This window comes from Carcharhinus amblyrhynchos, chromosome 20, assembly GCF_965287045.1.
Source record: "Carcharhinus amblyrhynchos chromosome 20, sCarAmb.v2.hapA, whole genome shotgun sequence".
NCBI classification, from domain to species: domain Eukaryota; kingdom Metazoa; phylum Chordata; class Chondrichthyes; order Carcharhiniformes; family Carcharhinidae; genus Carcharhinus; species Carcharhinus amblyrhynchos.
The window spans coordinates 49,360,569-49,381,827 of NC_137343.1; the positions used below are offsets into that span (position 1 = coordinate 49,360,569).

Consider the following 21,259-nt stretch of genomic DNA (forward strand, 5'->3'; position numbering starts at 1 on the left):
AAACTTACCCCTAACATCTCCTCTGTACCTGCTCCCCAGCACCTTAAACCTGTGTCCTCTCGTAGCGACCATTTCAGCCCTGGGAAATAGCCTCCGAGAATCCACCCTATCTATTCCTCTCAACATCTTATAAACCTCTATCAGGTCGCCTCTCAACCTTCGTCTCTCCAGGGAGAATAGTTTTGGGAAAAGTGCCTGGGTGGGATTGAGGTTGGAGCAGATGCGATGGGCCAACTGACCTCCTGCTGTGCTGTAGGGATTCTGTAAAGAGCAGTTTGACCCCCGCGGAAGAGGAGATTTGTTGCGTAAAGCTCATTTACTCTTTGGCTCTCTACCCGTGCTTGTCCCTCCTGCACCCCATTCTCATTCTCTCTCTCCCCTTTCACTCTCTGTCCTCTCTTCTTATTCCTCCCTATTTCCCACGCTTGTGATCTCTCTCCGCTCGGCCTTGAACCCAGCCTGGCCCAGGTAGACTCCGGATCACAGCACTGACCTTTCCCTGCCCTCGGGAATGACGGAGCAAGCCGCTGAGTTGTATGCGCAGAGGTGGCTCACAAACATCTTTTTAAGGGAATTTTGTGAGTGGGGGGCAATAAACATTGGTGCTACTGGCACCACTCACATCTAGAGAGTGAAAACACCCCAGGCTCAATCCCAAAAATATTATTTCCTGAAAGAAATCTACAAGAACATAAGAAAAAACATAAGAAATAGGAGCAGGAGTAGGCCATCTAGCCCTTCGAGCCTGCCCCGCCATTCAATAAGATCATGGCTGATCTGTCGTGGCTCAGTTCCACTTTCCCGCCCTCTCCCCATAACCCTTAATCCCCTCTCTTATCAAAAACCCATCAACCCGCGTCTTAAAAATATTTAGCGAGGCAGCCTCCACCACTTCAACGGGCAGAGAATTCCAGAGATTCACCACCCTTTGAGTGAAGAAGTTCCTCCTCAACTCCGTTCTAAACCGCCCCCCCCTTTATCTTGAGGCTGTGCCCCCTAGTCCTACTGTCCTTTCTGAGCGGGAAGAGTCTCTCCACCTCTATCCTATCCATCCCATTCAACATCTTATACGTCTCAATGAGATCTCCCCTCATTCTTATAAACTCTAACGAGTACAATCTATCGGATTTAGATTCAAGAAAGACTCCCAGCATTAGTTTTCCCTCCATGTGGAATGCCATAAGCATAGATAAGGGTCATGGGTGGAGGGGGGATTGGTAATGTTAAGATGGCGGCGCAGGCTCGTTGGGCCGAAGGGCCTGTTTCCCGGGCTGTTTTTGTTCATTCTATCACTTGCCCCCTGAGTTGACCAAGTTCAGTTTGGGGCTATCGCATTGAATATGTTTAAATAGATAGATTTCCGATCGATAAGAGTTATAGGGAGCAGGCGGGTAAGTGGAACTGATCCACTTTCGGATCAGCCATGATCTTATTGAATGGCGGGGCAGGCTCGAAGGCCTACTCCTGCTCCTATATTACGGTTCAATCTATCAAAATGCATCACGTTTGTCTAAATTAAACTCCATCTGCCGTTCGATAGCCCACTGGCCCAATCGATCGAGATCCTGTTGGAGATAACTTTCTTCACTGCCCAATGTGCCACCAATCTTAGCGTCAACTGAACAGTAGGCCGGTGGTTCAGGTCGCTCACCTTAGCAACAGCCTTCAGAGAAATAATGAAAAACAGGAGCCAGGGGTTCTCATTTCTGGTAGTTTATTTGATGGTAGATGTTAGAAACCACTCGACCAAGCTGCTGACACTAAGACTTTTAACTCAGCCCTTTATCTGAAGGCTTTCTGCAGGTTTTTTGCAAGTTGCTGCATTGTAGGAGTTTTCGTGTCTAAAGTACTTATCGAATCTTTAACCTTCATTATCACCTCGTGGGCCTCATCGAATAACTCCTTGCCCACGGCACCCTTGACCCGCTCGCGCCACGCGACAAGTTTGGGTCGACCTTCCAAGGGGTCAAGTCCAGTCCCCAGAGGCTGCAGAGAAAGAACAAGAGATTAAAGGTGAGAGATCTTAGCCGCTCCTGTTTCTCATCCATGTGTCGCTTCAGAAGGTCAGGGGACATGGAGTTGGGGGTAGGGTGTTAGCGTGGATAGAGGATTGGTTGTCTAATAGGAGGCAGAGAGTGGGGGTCAATGGGTGCTTATTCGGATTGGCGGTTGGTGACTAGTGGGGTGCCCCAGGGGTCGGTGCTGGGGCCTCAGCTATTTACCATTTATATAGATGATCTGGAGGAGGGAACCGAGTGTAGGGTGTTGAAATTTGCTGATGACACCAAGATTGGTGGAAAAGCAAATTGTGTGGAGGGTGTGGAAAGTCTGCAGAGGGATCTAGATAGGCTGGGCGGGAGGGCGAGGACCTGGCAGATGGAGTATAATGTTAGCAAGTGTGAGGTTATCCACTTTGGCAGAAATAATAGTAGCAGGGGTTACTATTTAAAAGCTGAAAAGCTGCAGCATGCTACGGTGCAGTGGGACCTGGGGGTCCTTGTGCACGAGTCGCAAAAACCCAGTCCGCAGGTGATCAGGAAGGCGAATGGGATGCTGGCCTTCATAGCAAGGGGGATGCTCCAGCTGCTCCGATTTCCTTCCACACTCCAAAGATGTGCGGCTTAGGTTGTTTGGCCACGCTAAATTGACCCTTAGTGTCAGGGGATTAGCAGGATAAATATGTGGGTGATGGGAATAGGGCCTGGGTGAGATTGTTGTTGGTGTGGGCTGGCTGTGCCGAATGGCCTCCTCCTGTGCCGTAGAGATTCTGTAATCTCCAACAAGATCTCCTTTGCCCTTACCACCTGAGGATTTCCTTTTTCTCCAGTTTCTATCCCTCGCAGGTGGAAATTGATGTCCACCTCTGATTCTCGAAACAACGCAGCTACCCTTTTTAGTGCCACTCTCGCAGTTTTACGCGTTTGCACTTTTAAAATTTCAAATTCAAATTTTCTCTCCAGCTCCTGAAATTCTAATTCTCTCTCTTTTTCTTGTTGTTCGCCAGGGCGATTCCTTCTCTTTCTCTTAATTGTCATTCAAGCTGTTTTATTTATTTTTCTTGTTGCAATTAATGAGGGGGGAGTCTTATAGAGACGTATAAGATAATGAAGGGGATGGACAGGGTAGAGGTAGAGAGATGATCTTATTGAATGGCGGGGCAGGCTCGAAGGGCTGGATGGCCTACTCCTGCTCCCATTTCTTATGTTCTTATGGTTTCCTCCGGGTGCTCCGGTTTCCTCCAGGAGATGTGCTGGTTAAATTGGCCATGCTAAATTTTCCCTCAATGTACCCGAACAGGAGTGTGATCACTAGGGGATTTTCCCAATAACTTAATTGCAGTGTTAATGTAAGCCCACTTGTGACACTAATAAATAAACTTACATCTGAATTCAGGAAAAATCAGGAATTAAGAATCGACTGATGACACTTGTCGATTGCCAGAAAAACCCATCTGGTTCACTTTAGGGCAGGAAATCTGCTGTCCTTACCTGGTCTGGCCTACATGGGACTCAGAGTCACAGCAACCTGGTTGACTCTTAGAGATGGGCAATAAATGTTGGCCTAGCCAGCGATGTCTAGGCTCCATGAATGAATAAAATAATAAATATACACTGCTGACTCCTTGCCACAAACATAGAACATTACAGCTCGGAAACAGGCCCTTCTTGTCTGTACTGAACCATTCTTCTGCCTCGTCCCACTGATCTGCACCTGGACCATATCCCTCCACACCCGTCTCATCCATAAACCCATCCAAGTTTTACTTAAATGTTAAAAGTGACAACCTCACAGCAATCTTCAGTGAGAAGTATTCCTCTGCTATATATTTAAATAGTTGCACTATTGCTTTAAGAGCTGGTCACATGATTTGATGGTGATGGCATTGGGGTGTTTCACGGGCTGATTTTACTCTCAGTTTCTGCTCTGTACAAAGTCACAGCTCCTCCTTAAATCTGTGTTTGCAAAGCACATCCCTTTTCTCTTTTTGTTCAAATCCACAACTCCGAACATAGCCAGAACATTTCGCTAATGGACTGAGAGTGAGCAAGGGAGGAATGGGAGTGAGGGACGGGAGCGAGCGAGGGACGGGAGCGAGCGAGGGACGGGAGCGAGGGAGGGACAGGAGTGAGTCTGGGATGGAGTGAGTGAGGAATGGGAGTGAGTCTGGGACAGAGCGAGTGCGGGAGTGAGTGAGCGAGTGCGGGAGTGAGTCTGGGACGGAGCGAGCGAGGGACGGGAGTCAGTCTGGGATGGAGTGATGTGGAACTTACAAACAATGATCCTTACATCCCAACTGTGGGATGGGAAAGGAAAATCTGTCACTTTCCATGGTTGACCCGGAAGCTGAGCTGGGAATATCAATCTCAGGGGTCGGGAAAGGAGAGTCCATCACGGTCAAATAGGCAATGGGCACCCACTGAGTGATCTCACTGTGTCTCTTGCCCATTGAACAATGACGGGTGGCCCCCAGGATAATGAAAAAGAGGCAATCTGAGGAGCAAGTGTTTCACCCGATTTCTCTGGCTCCAGTTGGGTGTCTTTGTGGGACTGCGGACTCGCTCTGTTGGTTGGAAATATCATTCCAATTTGCTCACCTGCATCAGTTCGACGAGAGCGACCAGGTCCGCCAGAGACACTTCCTGACCCACAATGTACGGTTTATCCTGGAGGAACTTCTCCTCGAAGGTCTGGAGTGATTTCTGCAGATCCTCCAGCGCCTCGTCCATTCTGTCCTTGGGAATTGGCTGTCCGGTTAAAGCCGGCAATAGACCCTGGGATAAACACAGGAGGAGAGGTCAGCAGAACAAGGTGCTCCCACAGGAGGTAAGACACGGCCCTGAGGAACCTCCAGACACCAGGAGACTCAACTCAGAAATTAGAATTGTGTTCAGTGAACCTTCAAACTCATTCACATTTCGCAAGCGTCAGAATCTAACTGGTAAAGATATCCCTCGACTCTCTGTGTGTGTGGGGGTGGGTGGGTGTCACTCTCCCTGGCCTAATCTTCCTATCTCACTTACGGTGGTCTCAACATCGAAAAAATATTACCCCCCCAATAAACATTCCCCCCCCCATTAACATCCCTCTCCCCCAATAAACACCTCTCCCTCCCGCCAGTAAACGTCCCCCTCCCCCAATAAACGTCCCCCTCCCCCCAGTAAACATCCCCCTCCCTCCCCCTGTAACCATTCCCTCTATTGAATAAACATCTGGCCTGTTCCCCCAGTAAATATTCCTCCAGGAAATGTTCACTCCCCCCAATGCGGACATTGTGACCCCCTCCAGTTAACAACCCCTCCCACTCCCCCCGCCCCCGGGGAAAGCTCCGCTCAGTAAATATCCCCCAGCTGGACGTTTGCTAACAGTAGTGATAGAGTGATGAGGAAGGTGATGACACAGCAGCAGTCAGCACACCAAAGGACAAAGGAATCACTTTCCCAAATCTCCAGCCACAATTGGAGGCAGATTGGGTAAACCGGGGCTGTTCTCCCTGGAGAGATGGAGAATGAGGGGAGACCTAATAGAGGTGTGTAAGATTATGAAGGGTATAGACAGGGTGAACAGTGGGAAGCTATTCCCCAGGTTGGAGGTGACGGTACGAGGGGTCACGGGCTCAAGGTGAGGGGGGCGAGGTATAACTCCGATATCAGAGGGTCGTTTTTTTTACACAGAGGGGGCCTGGAATGCGCTGCCAGGTGGGGTGGTGGAGGCTGGGATGGTTTAAGACTTCCCGGGATAGTCACAGTAGCAAACTGGGAATGGAAGGATACAAACGGATGGTATGGTTGGACCAATGAGCAGTGCAGGCTTGGAGGGCTGAAGGGCCTGTTTCCTGTGCTGTTACTGTTTGTTGTTCTTTGTTATCCCATCGAACCATAGAACATTACAGCTCGGAAACAGGTCCTCTTGGCCCTTCCTGTCTGTGCTGAACCATTTTTCTGCCTCGTCCCACTGACCTGCACCCGGACCATATCCCTCCACACCCCCTCTCATCCATCAACCCATCCAAGTTTTTCCTAAATGTTAATTTAATGTTAAATGTTAATCATAACATAAGAACATAAGAAATAGGAGCAGGAGTCGGCCATCTCACCCTTCGAGCCTGCCCTGCTATTCAATAAGATCATGGCTGATCTGAAAGTGGATCAGTTCCACTTTCCCGCTTTCTCCCCATAACCCTTAATTCCCTTGTCTATCAGAAACCTATCTACCCGTGACTTAAATATATTTAGCGAGGCGGCCTCCACCACTTCAACGGGCAGAGAATTCTAGAGATTCACCACCCTTTGAGTGAAGAAGTTCCTCCTCAACTCCGATCTAAACTGCGCGCCCCCACCCCCCTTATCTTGAGGCTGTGCCCTCTAGTCCTGCTGTCCTTTCTACGCGGGAAGAATCTCTCTACCTCTACCCTATCCATCCCCTTCATTATCTTATACGCCTCTATAAGATCCCCCCCTCATCCTTCTAAACTCCGAGTACAGACCCAGTCTATTTATGCTGGCACCGGTATAGTGCCAGAAGATTGGAGGTTAGCGAATGTTGTCCCATTGTTTAAAAGGGGAACAGAGACTTCCCCGGGAATTATAGACCGGTGAGTCTTACTTCTGTTGTGGGCAAGGTTTTAGAAAAAATTATTAGGGATAGGATTTATAGTTATTTGGAGAGTAATGAAATGATTAAAGATAGTCAGCATGGTTTTGTGGAGGGTAGGTCGTGCCTTATTAACCTTATTGAGTTTTTTGAGAAAGTGACCAAAGAGGTGGATGGGGGTAAGGCAGTTGACGTGGTGTATATGGACTTTAGTAAGGCGTTTGATAAGGTTCACCATGGTAGGCTTCTGCAGAAAATGCAGATGTATGGGATTGAGGGTGATTTAGGAAATTGGATCAGGAATTGGCTAGCGGATAGGAGACAGAGGGTGGTGGTTGATGGTAGGTATTCGACATGGAGTTCAGTTACGAGTGGTGTGCCTCAGGGATCTGTTTTGGGGCCACTGCTGTTTGTAATTTTTATAAATGATCTGGATGAGGGTATAGCTGGGTGGATTAGTAAATTTGCTGATGACACCAAAGTCGGAGGTGTGGTAGATAGTGAGGAAGGGTGTCTTAGTTTACAGGGAGACTTGGACAAGTTGCAGAGCTGAGCCGAGAGGTGGAGGATGGAGTTTAATGCGGAAAAGTGTGAGGTAATTCACTTTGGCAGGAATAACAGATGTGTAGAGTATAGGGCTAACGGTAGGACTCTGAATAGTGTGGATGAACACAGGGATCTCGGGGTATGTGTGCATAGATCCCTGAAAGTTGGGAATCAAGTAGATAAGGTTGTTAGGAAGGCATACGGTGTCTTGGCGTTTATTGGTAGGGGGATTGAATTTAGGAGTCGCAGCATCATGTTGCAACTGTACAAAACTCTGGTGCGGCCGCACTTGGAGTATTGTGTGCAGTTCTGGTCCCCACATTATAGGAAGGATGTGGAGGCTTTGGAGAGGGTGCAGAGGAGGTTTACCAGGATGTTGCCTGGTATGGAGGGGAGGTCCTATGAGGAGAGACTGAGGGATTTGAGGTTGTTTTCATTAGAAAGAAGGCGGCTAAGAGGGGACCTTATTGAAACATATAAGATGATTAGAGGTTTAGATAGGGTGGACAGTGATAGCCTTTTTCCTCGGATGGAGAATTAAGGGGTGGTAGTTATAGGACGGATGTCAGGGGTAGGTTCTTTACCCAGAGGGTGGTGAGGGATTGGAATGCCCTGCCTGCTGCAGTTGTGGATGCGCCTAGTTTGGGGGCGTTTAAGAGATCCATGGATAGGTTTATGGATGGAAAGGGATTGGTTTAAGTTAGAGGGTCATTGTTTTTTAACTGGTCGGCGCAACATCGTGGGCCGAAGGGCCTGTTCTGCGCTGTAATGTTCTATGTTCTATTTAGTCTCTATTCATAGTCCAACCCCCTCATCTCTGGTATCAGCCTAGTGAACCTCCTCTTCACTCCCTCCAAGGCCAAAATATCCTTGCGCAAGTGCAGCGACCAAAACTGCACACAGTACTCCAGTTGCGGCCTCACCAGTGCTCTGTACAGTTGCAGCAAGACCTCCCTACTTTTATATTCAATCCCTCTCGCTATGAAGGCCAGCATCCCATTCCCGGGTGCACAAAACAGAAAGTTAACACAAGAATTATCTTCCTGTTTAAACAACCTGATGGGTTGTTTCTTTGAACCTCCTTCGAACGGGCTGGCTGAGAGAGCTGTGCAAACGTTCAAAACCATCACAAAACAGTCATCAGCCTCTCTACAAACCAAACTGGCCCATTTGCTGATCGCCTGGGGTGTTACTCATGTCACCACAGATTTACACCTGCCCAGGTACTGAGGGAACAAGATTGGGTCACATATTTCTGAAGCGTGGAGGTGAAACAGGAGAAGAATAACGACTCAACGCAGAGAGGACATTTGAGGGGAAGACTTGGTGTATGTTAGGAGCACCGGTCTAAACTGGATCCGTGGAACAGTCGTAACCAGAACAGGAAATAGATTTCCAAGGGAAAAGGGTGAAGAAATACATGGACCATTCGAGAAGGAGGTCTTTCTGCAACTGTACAGGGCACTGGTGAGGCCGCAGCTGGAGTACTGTGTGCAGTTTTGGTCGCCGCACTTGCGCAAGGATATTTTGGCCTTGGAGGGAGTGCAGAGGAGGTTTACTAGGCTGATACCAGAGTTGAGGGGGTTGGACTATGAAGAGAGATTGAATAGACTGGGTCTGTACTCGTTGGAGTTTAGAAGGATGAGGGGGGATCTTACAGAGATGTATAACATAATGAAGGGGATGGATAGGGTAGAGGTAGAGGGATTCTTCCCGCTTAGAAAGGACAGCAGGACTAGAGGGCACAGCCTCAAGATAAGAGGGGGACAGTTTAGAACAGAGTTGAGAAGAAACTTCTTCACTCAAAGGGTGGTGAATCTCTGGAATTCTCTGCCCGTTGAAGTGGTGGAGGCTACCTCGCTAAATATATTTAAGTCACGGGTAGATAGGTTTCTGATAGACAGAGGAATTAAGGGGAGAAAGCGGGAAAGTGGAACTGAGCCACAACAGATCAGCCATGATCTTATTGAATGGCGGGGCAGGCTCGAAGGGCTAGATGGCCGACTCCTGCTCCTATTTCTTATGTAGGAGAGAATCACACACGGAATCAGCCCCCCCCAATATTCCAGTCAGTCAGATTGCTCCAGATGATATAATGCTACTGCCAGGAAGGGCCAAGTAATGTTCCAGTGGGAATTAGAGAGGTTCTCTGCACTGATGCACCTTCACAGGTCGAGCATTCACCACTGAGTTCAAACTGGAGTTAACTGACTGTCAGAACAGCTGCTAGTGTTCGGGTCCTGGACCTGAACCCCAAGGTATATAATGGAACCAGGCTTAACACCAACTATTGTTCTGTTTTGGTATAAATGTGAAGAGAGGATGCTTTACTCCAGGAGTAATTCCAAATTAATAGTAAAACAAACTTTATGTAATAACACAGTTTAACTCTAACAAATGAAGCATCTTAACTATTACTTGCTTGAACAAGATTTAAACGTGAAAAGAAACAAGTCTAGTTTCTAACTTATCACTGTTTCATTTCCAAATGAGAAACATACTTCTTATGGACTCAAAACCACTTTAAATACAGTCAGCAACCACAAATGTACTTGTTATAAGGGGTGTAGTCAGTCTTGAAGTTTTCAGAGAGGTTTTGGGTTTCAGAGCAGCTTGCAGATCTCTGTCTTTAATCAAACTCCAACCAGAATCAGAAGCTGTTTTTCTCTGTCACATATCCAGTGACTCCCATTAACCCCCATTATCACATGATCCTGCATACCAAGACCCACCTTCCTTTGCTTTATTTAAAAACCCCAGGGACCTTTTCTTTTTGTAAACAATAGCCCATTAGCTCTTTCCTAAGTCTGGCTAAAATGAGTAATTATCCTGCTTTCCCAGCATCTTAGCTGTATTCCCTCCAAACACACTGACCGCCTGTGAAAAGCTGAACTTTAAAACAGTCCCCTAAAACATAAAAAAATCAATATAGCAACCACCATTATAATACTAGTGAATTACAACACTCACAAATGAATAGGAAGTCTCCAGGTCAACTTCCCTTATGAGGGACTAGATTTGAGATCCATTTGTGATATAATATTGTAAATAGTTCAATTGTTATTGAAATGTATTAAATAGGAATTTAAACGGGGAGGGATGGGGTAGCGTGCTTCTTTAAGGAGCAAGTTTTTGGCCAGAATGTGCAAACCCTGGGATTGTGCACAGGTTTCCTTCGCCAGTTCGGAATCTGGGAGCATTGGATACACGAGGGGACCTTTACATCACTCACTGCACAGAGTTACTAACCTTCGTAAACCACTCATTCATTCATCTACTTGGTGGTCACCTGGCTTTGCATGGTACTATAGTGTCATTCCCAGGAGAAATGGAGTGTCGGGAATGATTCCTGAGAGGGGAATGTGAATCTGACAGCATGGACGAAAAGGATTGTGTCGACCCTTTATGAGAAATGTACCAGGAAAAATTGTTGGCTTTACCCTGAACATGAAAATCCTGGATGCCCGAGAGCGAATGGTTGTTTGCTGCCAGGACAGGTATTCATCCACTCGAGCCCGTTTCTGTAGGTCAGCCGGGTACCAGTGGTCAGGAGTCTGGTATTTACTCGCCAGGTATTTCAGAATGGCCACACTGTGAAAGAGAGAGTTCGAGTCATTCTCGATTAATACCACTCTCGGTCCCTCCCCGTCAGACTCTCCCTCCCCGTCAGAGACTCTCACTCTCCGTCAGAGTCTTTCCTCTGTCAGAGTCCCTCTCCCTCTGTCAGAGTCCCTCTCCCTCTGTCAGAGTCCCTCTCCCTCTGTCAGAGTCCCTCTCCCTCTGTCAGAGTCCCTCTCCCTCTGTCAGAGTCCCTCTTCCTCTGTCAGAGTCCCTCTCCCTCTGTCAGAGTCTCTCTCTCTGTGAAAGTCTCCCTCTCTGTCAGAGTCTCCCTCTATCAGTGTCACTCTCTATGTGAGCATCTCTCAGGGTCACTCTCTCTGCCTCTCTTCCTGCAGCTGCACCGTGCTGAGTTTGCTCTTCACTCTGACCTTGTTTCTCTCTCAGGCTACGGGTGGACGGAAAACTTTCAACAATGACCCTTGGGCTCGATTGGGAGTCAGACTGAGCCCAGGATCGGGGTGCAATGTCTCATCCTGTCAGCTTGGATCAGGTTTGTTTCTCATGTGGGGATAATGAATTGGATTCAGTTGGATTTTGAGTTTGATTTTTGGAGCAGGCAGGGAATGGATTTGGGTTTGCTCAGTCCATTCTGAGCATTGACTTTGTAACTTCAAGCATGGAGTAAAAATCTACTTTATAAAATGTCCATGTGGGGATTTTCTGCAGATTTCCCTCGATGCCAAGTGGCCCAAAGCACACCACACATCCCTTAACCCCAGTCCACTGATTTCTAATCTCCCCCCGATCTTTCGAAGGAGAAATCTGCTGGAGATTCTCGACAGAACTGACCCCTGGCGCCAAGCTGGTATATCCTCCCCCAACACAAACTCACTAGACTCTGACTTTGTTCATTCTGATGGAACATGAAACAAGCAGCACGGTAGCACTGTGGGTTAGCACTGCTGCTTCACAGCTCCAGGGTCCTGGGTTCGATTCCTGGCTCGGATCACTGTCTGTGTGTGGAGTTTGCACATTCGCCTCGTGTCTGCGTGGGTTTCCTCCCACAGTCTAAAGATGTGCGGGTTAGGTTGATTGGCCGTGCTAAGAAATTTCCCCTTAGTGTCCAGGGATGTGTAGGTTAGAGGGATTAGTGGGTATAATATGTAGGGATATGGGGATAGGGCCTGGGTGGGATTGTGTTCGGTGCAGACACGATGGTCTGAAGAGCCTCTTTCTGCACTGTAGGGTTTCTATGAAGTGGGTGGATAGGATGCAAGACTGGGCGGAGAAGTGGCAGATGGATTTCAACCCGGATAAATGTGTAGTGGTCCATTTTGGATGACCAATGGGATGAAGGAGTACAATATCAAGGGCAGGAGTCTTAGCAGTGATGAGGATCAGAAGCATCTTGGGGTCCGGGTCCACAGGACTCTTAACTCAGCCTCGCAGGTGGAGGATGTGGTCAAGAAGGCGTACGGTGTACTGGCCTTCATTAATCGAGGGATTGCGTTTAGGAGTGGGGAGATAATGCTGCAACTTTATAAGACCCTTGTCAGACCCCACTTGGAGTACTGTGCGCAGTTCTGGTCGCCTCACTACAGGAAGGATGTGGAAGCTATTGAGAGGGTGCAGAGGAGATTTACAAGGATGTTGCCTGGATTGGGAGGCATGCCTTATGAGGATAGGTTGAGGGAGCTGGGACTCTTCTCCCTGGAGAGACGAAGGATGAGAGGCGACCTGATAGAGGTTTATAAGATGTTGAGAGGAATAGATAGGGTGGATTCTCGGAGGCTATTTCCCAGGGCTGAAACGGTCGCTACGAGAGGACACAGGTTTAAGGTGCTGGGGAGCAGGTACAGAAGAGATGTTAGGGGTAAGTTTTTCACTCAGAGGGTGGTGAGTGAGTGGAATCGGCAGTGGTGGTAGAGGCGAACTCGCTGGGGTCTTTTAAGAGACTTCTGGATGAGTATATGGGATTTAATGGGATTGAGGGTTATAGATAGGTCTGGTAGGTATGGATATGATCAGCGCAACTTGTAGGCCTGTTTGTGCTGTAGTGTTCTATGTTCTAAGTTAAGTCAGTTTATGAAGATCCTGCCTGCTCTCTGGGTGGGTGTAACAGGTTCGGTTGGAATACTTTGACAAGGAACAGGGAAGTCCCACCTGGTTTCTTGGCCAATAATTATCCAAACATCATTAAAACATAAGGACATAAGAAATAGGAGCAGGAGTAGGCCATCTAGCCCTTCGAGCCTGCCCCGCCATTCAATAAGATCATGGCTGATCTGAAGTGGATCAGTTCCACTTTCCTGCTTTCTCCCCATAACCCTTAATTCCCTTGTCTATCAGAAACCTATCTACCCGCGACTTAAATATATTTAGCGAGGTAGCCTCCACCACTTCAACGGGCAGAGAATTCCAGAGATTCACCACCCTTTGAGTGAAGAAGTTCCTCCTCAACTCCGTTCTAAACTGCTCCCCACCTCCCCCCCCTTATCTTGAGGCTGTGCCCTCTAGTCCTGCTGTCCTTTCTAAGCGGGAAGAATCTCTCTACCTCCACCCTATCCATCCCCTTCATTATCTTATACGTCTCTATAAGATCCCCCCTCATCCTTCTAAACTCCAACGAGTACAGACCCAGTCTATTCAGTCTCTCTTCATAGTCCAACCCCCTCATCTCCGGTATCAGCCTAGTGAACCTCTGCACTCCCTCCAAGGCCAAAATATCCTTGCGTAAGTGCAGCGACCAAAACTGCACACAGTACTCCAGCTGCGGCCTCACCAATGCCCTGTACAGTTGCAGCAAGACCTCCCTGCTTTTATATTCTATCCCCCTCGCCGTAAAGGCCAACATCCCATTCACCTTCCTGACCACCTGCAGACGGGGTTTTTGCGACTCGTGCACAAGGACCCCCAGGTCATGGTCCAAATGACCCAATCATTTCTCTCACTGAATTTCTGGGATCTTGCTGTGTACTGATTCAATGCCACCATTCCTACGTTATAACTGTGACTCTACCTATAGTGCAGAAGGGGGCCATTCAGCCCATCGAGTCTGCAGCAACTTACAATCCTACCCAGGCCCTATCCCCATACCCCCAGGCATTTACCCTAGCTAGTCCCCCTGACACAAAGGGTAATATAGCGCGGCCAATCCACCTGACCTACACATCTTTGGACTGTGGGAGGAAACCGGAGCACCCGGAGGAAACCCACGCAGACATGAGGAGAATGTGCAAACTCTACACAGACAGTGACCTGAGCCAGGAATCGAACCCAGGACCCTGGAGCTGTGAGGCAGCAGTGCTAACCCACTGTGCTACTGTGCCGCGCTCTCCACTGGTTGCTCTGGGATGTCCTAACATTCTGCAAAGCACTGGGGAGATTCTTTCTCAGACTTCCCGTCTGCTCAAAGTAGTTTCACTTCCTCTGATTCGACAACCTTCATCGATTAACAGTAAAATACTGCTCTCTCTAACTCACCAGCCACAATCCCCTCACCGGCACAGGATGTGTTTCGAGTTTGGGATTAGAAACATGTTCTCACCTCTCGCCCAGCGCAAAGTCTCCGTCCTTTATCGTTGGTACCAGTCGCAGGGGATTCACCTTTACAAATTCCTCATTGAACTGTTCACCTGCAGAGCAGACAAGAAGATCAGGAACAGAACCTCACCACCGGGCAGCTATCACATCACAGTGATGGTAATGAGGAGTGGAGACAGGGAGGGAGGGAGAGTGGACAGAGGGAGAGATGGGGAGATGGAGAGAGGGGGAGCGGACAGAGGAGGGAGAGTGGACAGAGGAGAGAGGGAGAGTGGACAGAGGAGAGAGATGGGGAGATGGAGAGAGGGAGAGTGGACAGAGGAGGGAGAGAGGGAGAGTGGACAGAGGAGAGAGTGGACAGAGGGAGAGTGGTCAGAGGAGAGAGGGAGAGTGGTCAGAGGAGAGAGGGAGAGTGGACAGAGGAGAGAGGGAGAGTAGACAGAGGAGAGAGTGGAGAGAGGGAGAGTGGTCAGAGGAGAGAGTGGAGAGAGGGAGAGTGGTCAGAGGAGAGAGTGGAGAGAGGGAGAGTGAAGAGAGGGAGAGTGGACAGAGGAGAGAGGGAGAGTAGACAAAGGAGAGAGGGAGAGTGGACAGAGGAGAGAAGGAGAGTGGACAGAGGAGAGAAGGAGAGTGGACAGAGGAGAGAAGGAGAGTGGACAGAGGAGAGAAGGAGAGTGGACAGTGGAGAGAGGGAGAGTGGACAGAGGAGAGAGGGAGACGGGAAGAGAGGGAGAGTGGACAGAGGGATAGAGAGACAGATGGAGAGAGAGATAGAGAGAAGAGGAGATGGAATGATGGAGAGAGGGAATGATGGGGAGAAAGAGATAGAGGGAGGGAGGGAGAGAAGGAGTGAGGCAGAGGGACAGAAAAATGGAGCGAGGGAGGGCCCTATTTTACCATTGCATCTGGGTGCAGAAATGTGGTGAAGTCGGGTGTGAGACCATTGCCGGGATCCGTGTCCGTACAGACGGACACTTTACCGAAACCCGGGAATGGCGGCGATCCGATTCACCCCCAAACCGGGCACAGTGGTGATTGAAATGTATTTACATGTGTTTAAATTGAATGAATGAACTGCCCCCCCCCCCCCCCCCCAGCTTTATCAGCATTTCCCCCCTGTACCCCCGCTGTGTTCTCCGATCCGGAATCCCCCGGAATGAACCCTCTGAATAAAAGTCTGAATCGGGAGCTCCAGCTGCTGGAGAGGCGAGTTCCAAACTTCCACCGGATCCCGGACTCCGATCGGGGGGGGGGGGGGGGGGGGGCGGTGGGGGGGGGGGGGGGGGCGGGGGGGGGGGGGGGGGGCGGTGGGGGGGGCGGGGGGGGGGGGCGGGGGGGGGGGGGGGCGGGGGGGGGGGGGGGGGGGGGGCGGTAGGGAGGGGGTCAGATAATTCTCTGGCTTGGGGGGGGAGGGGGAGGGTCAGATCATTCTCTGGGGGGGGGGGGGGGGGGGGGTTGAGTGAGAGAGGCCAGACCATTCTCTTGGGGGGGATGAGTGAGGCCAGATCATTGTCGGGGGGGGGGGGGGGGGGGGGGGGGGTGGGGTGGGAGGACACACATGGGTAATGTGTATCTCAGGGGTGGGGAGGGCAGATGGATCTCTGGTGGGGGCGTGGGGATGGGGTGGGGGGGGTTATGCTGCCACTCTACAGGAGATTGGTGGTGGGGGAGGGGACAAGAGTGGAGATAGGTTTGGGTAGTGGGGGGGGGGGTGGATAAGGGGGACAGTGATGTGTGTGGGTAGTGGGGGGGTGGATAAGGGGGACAGTGATGTGTGTGGGTAGTGGGGGGGGGTGGATAAGGGGGACAGTGATGTGTGTGGGTAGTGGGGGGGGTGGATAAGGGGGACAGTGATGTGTGTGGGTAGTGGGGGGGGGTGGATAAGGGGGACAGTGATGTGTGTGGGTAGTGGGGGGGGGTGGATAAGGGGGACAGTGATGTGTGTGGGTAGTGGGGGGGGGTGGATAAGGGGGACAGTGATGTGTGTGGGTAGTGGGGGGGGGGGTGGATAAGGGGGACAGTGATGTGTGTGGGTAGTGGGGGGGGGTGGATAAGGGGGACAGTGATGTGTGTGGGTAATGGGGGGGGGTGGATAAGGGGGACAGTGATGTGTGTGGGTAGTGGGGGGGGGTGGATAAGGGGGACAGTGATGTGTGTGGGTAGTGGGGGGGGTGGATAAGGGGGACAGTGATGTGTGTGGGTAGTGGGGGGGGTGGATAAGGGGGACAGTGATGTGTGTGGGTAGTGGGGGGGTGGATAAGGGGGACAGTGATGTGTGTGGGTAGTGGGGGGGGTGGATAAGGGGGACAGTGATGTGTGTGGGTAGTGGGGGGTGGATAAGGGGGACAGTGATGTGTGTGGGTAGTGGGGGTGGTGGATAAGGGGGACAGTGATGTGTGTGGGCAGTGGGGGGGGTGGATAAGGGGGACAGTGATGTGTGTGGGTAGTGGGGGGGGTGGATAAGGGGGACAGTGATGTGTGTGGGTAGTGGGGGGGGTGGATAAGGGGGACAGTGATGTGTGTGGGCAGTGGGGGGGGTGGATAAGGGGGACAGTGATGTGTGTGGGTAGTGGGGGGGGTGGATAAGGGGGACAGTGATGTGTGTGGGTAGTGGGGGGGGATAAGGGGGACAGTGATGTGTGTGGGTAGTGGGGGGTGGATAAGGGGGACAGTGATGTGTGTGGGTAGTGGGGGGGGGTGGATAAGGGGGACAGTGATGTGTGTGGGTAGAGGGAGACAGAGAAGGAGGGAGGATGGGGGGAAAGAGGGATGGAGGTCGGCAGACAGGGAGAGAGGAAGACAGGCAAAGAGGGAGAGAGGGAAAGAGACAGGCAGAAAGATGAGGAGATGGGACAGAGAAAAGGGGGGAATGAAAAACAGGAGGAAGAGGAGTGAGGGTGAGGGAGAAAAATGAATATGCAAATATTTACAATGCAAACAAACTTTATTTAACAAACTGTTTTACTATGTTGAGTGAATTCACTTAATTTTTACCAATTGAAATATTTAATTATGCAAGATCCAATACTTAACTGCTACCCTGTCTTTATTAGTTCCAATTCAAGCAATATTCCTCTTATACACTTAAACTCCTCCTCAAAATCAGCTAGCAATACACAGGCTTACAGTTTGTACTTGGTCATCATCCTACAGCCTTTTGAGGGAGAGAGAGAGAGAGAGAGAGAGACAGCTCCAAACAGCAGCCTCCAGAGAGAGGGAGATAATCAGAAAGACACTTCTTGCTTCTTTCTGGGCCAGGCAGAAACTGACTATTTTAAAATCAAAGAGAACTGTGTGTTTTCCCTACCAGCTTAACTCCACCCATTCACAGGACTAATCAAAACCCTATTCTGAAACGCCAGGGAGAGCCCAAATAAACAAAAATGCATTAACTCAAATTAAACAACCACATCCTAACTGAAATCGATCAATAGGCTGCATTCTCAGCACGGAGCAGACAAACTGGCACCGTGTGAAATAGAGCTGAATTTTAAACATACCCCTTACAAGAAACATGATATAAATACATTTCTTAAAGGCATGACCACTGGACAGACACAGCCCCGCTGGACAGACACAGTCCCCTCTAACTCAATTTTCAAGTTTGCTGATGACACCACCGTAGTGGGTCGGATCTCAAACAATGTTCAGACAGAGTACAGGAATGAGTTAGAGAATCTGGTGAACTGGTGCAGTGACAATAATCTCTCCCTCAATGTCAGTAAAACGAAAGAGATAGTCATTGAATTGAGAGAATGCAGTGGAGAACATCCCCCTGTCTATGACGCGGACACAGTAGAAAGGGTTGAGAACTTCAAGCTTTTAGGTGTCCAGATCACCAACAACCTGTCCTCGTCCCCCCCATGCCGACACTATAGTTAAGAAAGCCCCACCAACGCCTCTACTTTCTCAGAAGACTAAGGGAATTTGGTATGGCCACTAAGTCACTCACCAGCATTTACAGATGCCCCATAGAAAGCATTCTTTCTGGTTGTATCACAGCTTGGTCTGATCCCTGCCTTGCCCAAGACTACATAAAAACTACAAAAAGTTGTGAGTGTAGCCCAATTCATCAGGCATTCGAGTTTGTCCTACCAAAATGAATCACCTCACACTTATCAGGGTTAAACTCCATCTGCCACTTTTCTGCCCAGCTCTGCATCCTATCAATGTCTCTTTGCAGCCTACAAGAGCCCTCCACCTCATCCACTACCCCACCAATCTTGGTGTCATCAGCAAATTTACTAACCTACTCTTCAGCCCCCTCTTCCAAGTCATTGATAAAAAAAAATCACAAATAGCAGAGGACCCAGCACTGATCCCTGTGGTACACCGCTGGTAACTGGTCTCCAGTCTGAAGATTTCCTTCCACCACCACCCTCTGTCTTCTATGAGACAGCCAGTTACTTATCCAATCGGCCAAATTTCCCTCTATCCCACACATCCTTATCTTTGTCATGAGCCTAACATGGGGAACCTTATCAAATACCTTGCTAAAATCCATGTATACAACATCAACTGCTCTACCTTCGTTTACACACTTGGTTACCTCCTCAAACAATTCACTCAAATTTGAGAGGCAGGACTTACCCCTCACGAAACCGTGCTGACTATCCCGGATTAAACTATATCTTTCCGAATGGTCATAAATCCTATCTCTCAGGACCCTTTCTATTAAGTTACTGACCACCGAAGTAAGACTAACTGGCCTATATATATAATTACTAGGGTCATTCCTATTTCCTTTCTTGAAGAGAGGAACAACATTCGCCACTCTCCAGTCCTCTGGCACAATCCCCGTGAATAGTGAGGACCCAAAGATCAAAGCTAAAGGCTCTGCAATCTCATCCCTTGCCTCCAAAAGTATTCTAGGATGTATCCCATCTGGCCCAGGGGACTTATCGACCCTCAGGTTTTTCAAAATTGCTGATATATTTTCCTTCAGAACATCTACCTCCTCCATCCTATCAGCCTGTATCACACTCATCCTCAAAAACATGGCCCCTCTCCTTAGTGAACACTGAAAAAAAGTATTCATTCAACGTCTCACCTATCTCTTCTGACTCCATGCACAAGTTCCCAATACTATCCCTGACTGGCCCTAACCTCACCCTGGTCATTCTTTTATTTCTCACATAAGAGTAAAAAGCCTTAGGATTTTCCTTGATCCGACTCGCTAAGACATTCACACCCGCTCCGAGCTCTCCTAAGCCCTTTCTTTAACTCATTCCTCACTACCTTGTAACCCTCAAGCGACCCAACTGAACCTTGTTTTCTCATCCTTACATAGGCTTCCTTTTTCCATCGCGAGGTCCCGTACTGACCGACTCGAGAACAGCTTCTTCCCTGCTGCTGGCAGACTTTTGAATGGACCGACCTCGCATTAAGTTGATCTTTCTCTACACCCTCGCTCTGACTGTAACACTACGTTCTGCACTCTCTCATTTCCTTCTCTATGAATGGTATGCTTTGTCTGTATACCGCTCAAGAAACAATACTTCTCACTGTATGTTAATACATGTGACAATAATAAATCAAATCAAAAGGCACAGTTCTCCCAGACAGACACAGTCTCCGCAGACAGACACAGTCTCCCCGGACAGGCACTCCTTCCCCGGACAGACACGCTCTCCCCGGACAGGCACTCTCTCCCCGGACAGACACGCTCTCCCCGGACAGGCACTCTCTCCTCGGACAGGCACTCTCTCCCCGGACAGGCACTCTCTCCCCGGACAGGCACTCTCTCCCCGGACAGGCACTCTCTCCCCGGACAGACACGCTCTCCCCGGACAGGCACTCTCTCCCCGGACAGGCACGCTCTCCCCGGACAGGCACGCTCTCCCCGGACAGGCACTCTCTCCCCGGACAGACACAGTCTCCCCAAGCAGGCACGCTCTCCCCGGACAGGCACGCTCTCCCCGGACAGGCACTCTCTCCCCGGACAGGCACTCCTTCCCCGGACAGACACAGTCTCCCCAAGCAGGCACGCTCTCCCCGGACAGGCACGCTCTCCCCGGACAGGCACTCCTTCCCCGGACAGGCACTCCTTCCCCGGACAGACACTCTCTCCCCGGACAGGCACTCTCTCCCCGGACAGGCACTCCTTCCCCGGACAGGCACTCCTTCCCCGGACAGGCACTCCTTCCCCGGACAGGCACTCCTTCCCCGGACAGGCACTCCTTCCCCGGACAGGCACTCCTTCCCCGGACAGGCACTCCCTCCCCGGACAGGGACTCTCTCCCCGGACAGGGACTCTCTCCCCGGACAGGGACTCTCTCCCCGGACAGGGACTCCTTCCCCGGACAGGCACTCCCTCCCCGGACAGGCACTCCCTCCCCGGACAGGCACTCCCTCCCCGGACAGGCACTCCCTCCCCGGACAGGCACTCCTTCCCCGGACAGGCACTCCTTCCCCGGACAGGCACTCCTTCCCCGGACAGGCACTCCTTCCCCGGACAGGCACTCTCTCCCCGGACAGGCACTCCTTCCCCGGACAGGCACTCCTTCCCCGGACAGGCGCGCTCTCCCCAGACAGGCACTCTCTCCCCGGACAGGCACTCTCTCCCCGGACAGGCACAGTTTCAACAGGCAGACATTGTCCCCCCGGACAGAAACAGTCTCCCTTTACAGACACAGCCTCCTGGGACAGACACAGTTCCCCCAGATAGACACGGTATCCCCCGGACAGACACAGTCTCCCCCAGATAGACACAATCTCCCCGGACAGACACTGGACAGACTAAGAAAGCCACAGGTTAATGAAGTTTCCTCGTTGCTTTTGAATATTATTAGACGGCAAAGACAAGTGTGAACCTTGTCTGAGCCTCGACATTCCACCGCCCCTTACCTGCTAACAAATTAATAAGTTTAAACTCAAACGCGATGTTGTTCTTCTTGGCAAAGATATAGACAGCTCGACAGGGCTGGGAGTGCAGGTCCAAGTACAGCTCCAGTCCCATGTTGTTCTCTCGGTGGTGCAGAATAACAACACTGCGAGTATTGGCAGCGCAGACTCCACT

The 21,259-nt window shown here is 50.2% G+C and overlaps 1 protein-coding gene across 1 annotated transcript; it reads right to left on the bottom strand.

The window, feature by feature from the left end:
* Window positions 1–1,697: 1,697 nt before the first annotated feature.
* LOC145356012 (glutathione S-transferase theta-3-like) lies at window positions 1,698–21,259 on the bottom strand. Its single transcript, XM_080208570.1, has 5 exons — window positions 21,088–21,259; window positions 14,246–14,333; window positions 10,578–10,728; window positions 4,596–4,772; window positions 1,698–1,986 (listed from the first exon to the last, which is right to left on the bottom strand). The coding sequence occupies exons 1-5, from the start codon at window positions 21,197–21,199 to the stop codon at window positions 1,783–1,785; spliced, it is 732 nt and encodes a 243-aa protein (XP_080064696.1). The 5' UTR covers window positions 21,200–21,259; the 3' UTR covers window positions 1,698–1,782.